Genomic DNA, 7,407 nt, shown 5'->3' on the forward strand with positions numbered 1-7,407 from the left:
TATCATTTCAGTTAAAAGAGCTGGTATAAAAGTAATTAGTTTGGTAGGAGAATACAAGTATAAAAAATTGTGGAAATTTAAAATCACATTATATTATAAAAAAAAAATTCAATTATTTACTAAACCCAATAAGATATTAAGTGTTCCGCAAAAAAATGATCAACTAAAATAAGTGTCTAAAATCAAATGGGTCACCCTGTATGTATAAATATTTATCTATGAATCGACTATGGCAAACCGAGAAACAAAAATGCACACAATTTGTTAACAACATTTAAACGGCATATATTGATCAAATAAATAATCTACATCGAGATAGATTTCAATTACCTGAAGCCGAGAATGTTCCCACGATACTGTACGTCTATGGAGCTGGTTGACTAGCCGAAGAAGTCGTTTCCTTGTCGGTGTTTGAATTATATATATTGTATAATAAAACGCATTGGTATTTTCCGAGAAAATAAGTTCCTGACATCATATCGATCACCCTATATGTGTGTATGTACGAACAATTAGGTATATATGAGTCAAAGAAATAACGATGAACATGTGGGTGATGCGCTCCCATGCCGAATTGCCCAAAATCGCATTCAGTTGACCGGCTTGTGAATCCTTGCAAATCAATACGGTGTAAACCAGTACACCGGTTAATACGTGGCAAAACATTTTCAGTCGACAAAAGTATTATTCAGTTTTGAGTAAAAATATTTGTCGACTTGAGGCTTTGAAACGACAATGGAAATATGTCGATACCTTTGTGCCATTCTGTGCTTTCCGTTGTGCAAAACATTGCAACGCGTTGTTATTGCAAAGAACTTTTTTGCATGTTTACCCAAAGTAAATACAACGAGTCGGGTCTCAAAATGTGTACGACCATGAGCATAGCACTGGTAGTCTAAGTAAGAGCGAGAAATGAAATTACAGTGGCGTTGGCGAAAAATGAATATCTTAGACCGACATTATAACAGTTGTTATTTCATATTTTCACCAACGCCCATACTGTAATACATTTTTCGAATATCATTGTCAAATCGTACATATATGTGAAAACCACCTTGATTTTTAGTGTCTCGAAAATTCTAGTTAGATTGACTTTTTAGTCAACTTTTTAGTGCTACTTTTGTAGCAAGCAGTGTATTTGTAAAGAGTTTGACTCATGTGATCGATCACAAAATATAAGACACGTTGTTCATAACGAACAAGTATTTGTGTAACATTATTTTGTACATGGTCCCATTCAACCAAAACCTGAGTTTTTAAACAATATATAAAATATATAGACTCTGATAGAATGCTGGCACATTAATAAAATTCATCACAAACCGTTCTTGAAATACTGTCAAATATCAATCCAAATTACCAAGATTGAATTCGATTTTATCAAATTTGTATATTTTGCTTGGCAGTGCTTGAAAAGTTAATAAAATATAATATAAGTAACCGTTCAAGTGTCAAAAAAAAAACTAATTTGGTAAGGAGGTAGAAACATACAAGTTTATGGAAAAGTTAGATCACATTATATAAAAAAAAAATAAATAATTAATAATTAAACCCGGTGAGTTATTGAGCAACGTTTCAGCTTCAAAGCTATTGTTATGATAAACAATGCCTTCGCTGTGTCGACTATGTTAGACTTTGGCCGTTTCAATTTAAATTAAAAAATTTGTTGGCCTCTTTTAACGGATTATGTTGGATCCTAGTTAAGGGTATCGGGGAAGGTAGTAGAATGAAAAAAAAATAACGTATGGTAAATCTAGCCGCGTCTGGTCAAAAATGGTATTTTATATGAGCCGATAAATTAAATTCCAATAAACACTAAACCGAGTCCGTTTGTTTGGCTCTGATTTATTATTCACGTGTAATTCAAACACGGTTTTTATGTAGCTGTCACACGTTCAAAACGGAGAGTAATATTGTAAATTCGGATTCCAATCGAACCGTGCAAAGCTGTTAAAACAAATTAATCATTCGCGGTATTATTATTATTATCAATCAAAACGGGCAACATAAATCTTTTTGACCGTCATCGGACGGACATATTTGCTGTGCATTGACATACAGTGACAATTGGACAAATATTGTTTTCGTTTCGATTGGTCATTATAAATACCCGTACCGTGTCCGGTGGTTGTTATTAAGTGTTGTCATCTTCAAACATGACAATGGCCAATTTAATTCGTTCCTTGGTCGTCGTCTGCACAGCTATCCAGTAAGTACACAATTTGTATGGACTACAATAGCCGAAACGTCTGGTTTACCTGTTTTTATATTCTAATAATTGTGTTTAAATTGCAGTAACTAACATAGTAGCCGTATGAGTCTCAGCCAAATGATTGCTCCTTAAACAGTTTCTCTCACATATCATATTTTTTTAGCAAAATATAATTTTCAACTAAATAAAGAAAAATAAATAAATGTTTTTTTTTAAAAAATAATTTTACATTTACACTATCGTCCCTTCGGCGGTGCACATACTTATTGTTAAAAGGTTCATTTTTTTTTTTATACATTTACTAAATAGGACTGTTAAAATTTTTGAAGTCAGTTCAACGCCTAAATTCAGAACAAACGTATAGGTATTTAATTCGAATAAAGCTAACGACCGTTTAGTCGAGATTTTAAACGGTACAAAATACGGCAATAGAAGGTTTCATAATTTCCCTACTACACAGAAAAAAATATATATTACAGATATTTCGAAATTGTTGTATGTATTTGGTACCAAATAGACCAAACCACTTAATCTACATTTCATAGTATAATTAAAAAATAGTCTCACACAAAAAAAAAGTAAAGTAAAAAGCCGTCTCCTCCGTAATAAAATTCAAACTATACTTATTAAGTTTATTTAATAAACTATTTCCGATTCAATTGTAACATACTTAAGTAATTCAACGAATAAGTCCATTGCTAACAGTGTGTTCGCGGTTTCAGATTGCAGACACAACATTTTATATTTAATTAATAAAAAATATTTCTCGAGTTTCGGAAATTTCGATTTTCAGTTTAAAAAAAAAAAATGTAATCAAGTATAAAAATAAGTTTATGTTTTTTTTTTAGGCTATGCAGTGGAACATATTTCTGGTCCAAGCCACGGTGCGGAGGGACTGCAGTGTCTTCAAGTACCATAACTTCGGCTTCCGTTAGGTCTTCGTCGACAAGCAATTTCTGTACTTTGGACAAGGCGAAACAAATTGAATATCTAAAATCCCAACTGAGCAAACCCGTTTCCTGTGACGATGAAGACAGCGCAGAACTAAACGTGGACAGTCGAGAAGAACTGAACGCCAGGGATCACCAATCTATGTTCAAGCTAAAAGCACACATCAAGGGTCGCGTTTTAAACAAAATTTACGAGAGAAATTTGAAAAAGAACGTTGTAAACGCCAAAACCAACAGGCTGTTAAGATCGGGTGGTTTCAAAGCAAACGTGAGAAACAAGTTCGTTGCAACCCGGTCATTAAGGGGAGCGCTTAAGACAAATTACCGACAGACCAGCAGTGTAATAAGCACCAGTAACATAGTTGGCGTTGCCGGTATGTTCCTGAATTTGCCTCAAGGATACGTGGCAAAAACAACGACCACAACGGTTACCAACTTGATACCCGAGACCCGGGCTTACCGTTTAGGACTTATAAGCACTACGTCGGTCAACTCGGGCACTGGGACATATTTAACCGGCGATGGTGACGGCAGTTCTGACGGTAACGTGGACATTAGCTCGGCCAACGCCTTAAGATCTACCGTTAACGGTGGTTACGGTAGTACTACAAATGTCAAAGATGGACTTACAATTCACAATACTAATGTAAGAAGTGCCCAGTCAAATGGTAATTTGTATACAAGTTCACCAATAGTGAAAGATGGTCTCTCGCAACAGCAACAACGAAAACTAGATATCATTAACCGCCGAGCTGTGCGTGGTTCCACAACGCCAGGAAGCACATATGTTAACGATAAGAAACAAGTGGATATTCGAATCCGCAATGGTCAGTTAAAAAAGCCAGTGCACGACCCGGTTGGCGGATCTAACAGTAATGGAGAAGATAATTGTGGAATGACGGCCCCAGCGAAAAAGACGGTTCCGAAGAAAAATGCAATGAACAACCCGAGGAGACATCTAAAGAATGTGATGGCGAAGACTCTGAAGACGGTGGAAAGTTACAAAAAGCTGCGTTGAACGTGAGAAGCACTAGCACGAGAAGCATTTATAGCGCAAAACCCAATGTAGTCAGTGCGAAAATCAATCAAAACGTTAAGCACACCAGAACGAAGACAACCGGTTTGGGTGGAAAGTCTGGAGAATGTGACGACGACGACGACGACGACGGTGAGGATGAAATAGTAAACGATGGCGAAAACTATGGTGTAAGACATGGACGTGTTGACATCAACAGCCGGTCTACCAATACTCAGTTGAATATAAAGAAGAACGTCAGCGTTAAGGGAAAAGTAAGCGGCGGATACGGTGGTAAATATGAATCGGTCCACAAGAAAACCATGTCGAGCACTCGAGGATTGGACGATTACAGCGGCAAAGGCGATAATTTGGAACCGCGTGACGACGACAATAGTGGCGACAGGAGTGGTAGTCGTAGCTGGGAAGACGACGACGATGATGACGATGACGGCGAATGCGGAGAAGATAGCGGCGAAGACGCCTCGTCGGTTTACGAATATGCCAGCACGTACAAAAAGTACAACTTTGACGTAGGCCTGAACCAGGTGAGCATAATCGGAGAGGTATTGACCAAATTGGACCAACAGAGGTACATGCTCTTCGACGACTTGGCGTATCATCAGGACTGCACCCGGCACGTGCGCAACATGCAGCATTTCCACTTCATCATTGTCGGAGCCGGCAAGGCCGGTTGCGTGCTGGCCAACAGACTGTCCGAAAACCCCAAATGGAACGTGTTGCTGATCGAAGCCGGCGGGCACCCGTTGCCGGCTACACAAATCCCGTCGTTGTGGCCGCGGGTGCTGAACACCGAGACGGATTGGCAATACGAAATCAACCCGAGCACGGCTACCGGATACGGGATTGCCGGCGCCATGAAAATCCACAAAGGCATGGGTCTGGGCGGAGCCAGCATGACCAGTGCACCGGTGTGGGCGATAGGCAGCGAACAACTGTACAACGAGCTGGTGAAAAGAGGACTGGCCGAATGGTCGTACGAGAAATGCGTGGAATATTACAGGAAAATCGAGAACGTCCGGTTCGACACCGACAAGTACGGCCGCGGCGGATTGTTGCCCATTAGCAAATTCCACTGTACCGAGTGGAGCATGCTGCAGAAAATGATTATGGCCGGCTTCGTGCACGTGGGTTGCCCCGTGCAGAACGACATCAACGAGCCGGCGGTCGAAGCGGGATTCGTGTCGTTGAACGGCGTGTTACGGAACGGCAGGACGTACAACACGGCCAAAGCTTATCTGACTCCGACGCTGGGCCGAAAGAACCTGCAGGTCATGCAGCACGCCAGAGTGACGAAGATCATAATGGACTCGCTAAACCTCAGAGCTGTAGGCGTCGAGGTCCGAACGAAATACGGGCAAATCCTGAGGGTTGACGCGGACTACGAGGTGCTGGTCGCGGCCGGCACGATAGGATCCGCCCAGCTGCTGATGGTCTCCGGTGTGGGGCCGGAAGAGCACTTGAGAAAAATGCACGTGCCCGTGGTCAAGGACCTGCCCGTGGGCAAGAACTTCCGTCACACCCCCGTGTTCGCCGGTATCGTGATGTCGTTCGACAAACCGCTGATGCCCGTCCAGAGCCCCGAAGAAATCGCGTTCAAATACTTGTCCCGGTACAGCGGACCCCTTTCCAATCTAAACGGTTTGCAGATGGCAGCCTACTTGAAGACCGACGTCCATCTGTCGTACGCCGACGTGGTGGTCCATCTCAACTACGTGCCGGCAAAATCCATGTTGCGCCTCTGCGGTTTGCGGGCCGCCTACGGGTTCAGCGACCGCGTGATGAACGCTTATGCCGCGCTGAACGCCGAAAAAGACATTTCCATAATCACGGTGACTTTGGTCAGTCCGCAGAGCAGCGGCCGGATCATCTTGAAGGGCTGTGACCCGCTGGAGAAGCCCACGGTGATCGGCAACACTCTGGGCGACCAACGCGACATGGACAGTCTGATGAACGCCATAAAGATCATAACCAAGCTGACCGAATCCGAGGCCATGCAGCTGGCGGGCAGCAAATTGGAAAAATTGGAACTCGAAGGTTGTGCCGTGTACGAATTCAACTCGGACGACTACTGGAAGTGCGCGGTGAAATACTTGGTCTCGTCCACTTCCAGCACGTCTGGATCTTGTAGCATGGGCTTGGAGACCGATTGCACGGCCGTCGTCGACAGCAACTTGAAGGTGATCGGCATGAGCAACTTGCGAGTGGTCGGTCAATCGGTTTTGCCGTTGTCGATCAACGGCTACAGTCAAGCCGCGTCCGTAATGATCGCCGAAAGGGCTGCTGACATCATTAAAACTACATACACTTCATAAAAATTGATTTCTCAAAAAAAAATATATAAAAAATAAACGTCTATGAACTGGTTTTTCGAAAAATTAATTGTACAATTCTTGAATACAGAAAATATTATAATTTAGCGGCATTACAATGTTGTTGTTTTCAATGATTCCTTTAAGAAGATTCCGTACCGACCATATTTCTATATAGAGTTGTGTAAGAGCAACGGTTTTAAAATAAAATATGTAAATTCCAATTTGACAAGCTACTTCTCATATCCAAGAGTCGAAAAAACAATTTACAAAAAAGCTAAAAAATGTCCACTCGAAATGTGCTAACACATTATAATATAGGCATCCCACCAACTTAGGAGATAACTAGATAACAGTGTTATCATTTCCAACGTGCCATCGCTGCGACACTTTTAAGTGTAAAATAAGTACACTGTGTTTTTTTTTTCTCAATATTAAAATGTATAATGGGTAAACACAGTGCCAAAATTCATATAGTGTTTCGGAATTTAGAAGTGACAAAAAATAATGAAACTGCAATAAAGAAAATGTGCAATTATAGCAACTAGAATACAGTAAAAAAAATTTTGACTGATTGTAATCAAAAATAATTTTATAACAAAAGAAATATTTTTAATATTGCTAAATAAAAGTTTAATATATTATAAAATAAAAATTAAAAAAAAAATGTATGTCAGTGAAATATTTCATTTGTTTTGTTTAACTATTTTACAAGACAAAAAAAACCGAAATAATAATAATAAAAGTAGAAATATTTCATTGAAACATTTCAAAATGTTCTATCTTTTGAAATTTTTATAAACACTAACAAAATTATAATATGCTACATTAGTTGCTAATGTTTTAGTTATATTTCTATTTCATATTTGGTTAGGAAATAATTATAATAAAATATAA

The 7,407-nt window shown here is 39.9% G+C and overlaps 2 protein-coding genes across 2 annotated transcripts; both read left to right on the forward strand.

Moving 5' to 3' along the window:
- Positions 1-2,116: 2,116 nt before the first annotated feature.
- On the forward strand, positions 2,117-4,180 carry LOC126843969 (uncharacterized). The gene is made up of 2 exons (XM_050581779.1): positions 2,117-2,209; positions 3,061-4,180. Exons 1-2 carry the CDS (start codon positions 2,157-2,159, stop codon positions 4,178-4,180), a joined length of 1,173 nt encoding a protein of 390 aa, XP_050437736.1. The 5' UTR covers positions 2,117-2,156.
- Positions 4,064-6,629, forward strand: LOC126843975 (glucose dehydrogenase [FAD, quinone]-like). Its single transcript, XM_050581791.1, has one exon. It carries the CDS (start codon positions 4,501-4,503, stop codon positions 6,511-6,513), a length of 2,013 nt encoding a protein of 670 aa, XP_050437748.1. The 5' UTR covers positions 4,064-4,500; the 3' UTR covers positions 6,514-6,629.
- Positions 6,630-7,407: the final 778 nt, after the last annotated feature.

Source organism: Adelges cooleyi, unplaced genomic scaffold, assembly GCF_023614345.1.
Source record: "Adelges cooleyi isolate 19-005CV unplaced genomic scaffold, UGA_ACOO_1.1 ACOO_flye_CR_arks_rails_tigmint_CR_PRNA_580, whole genome shotgun sequence".
Lineage (NCBI taxonomy): Eukaryota > Metazoa > Arthropoda > Insecta > Hemiptera > Adelgidae > Adelges > Adelges cooleyi.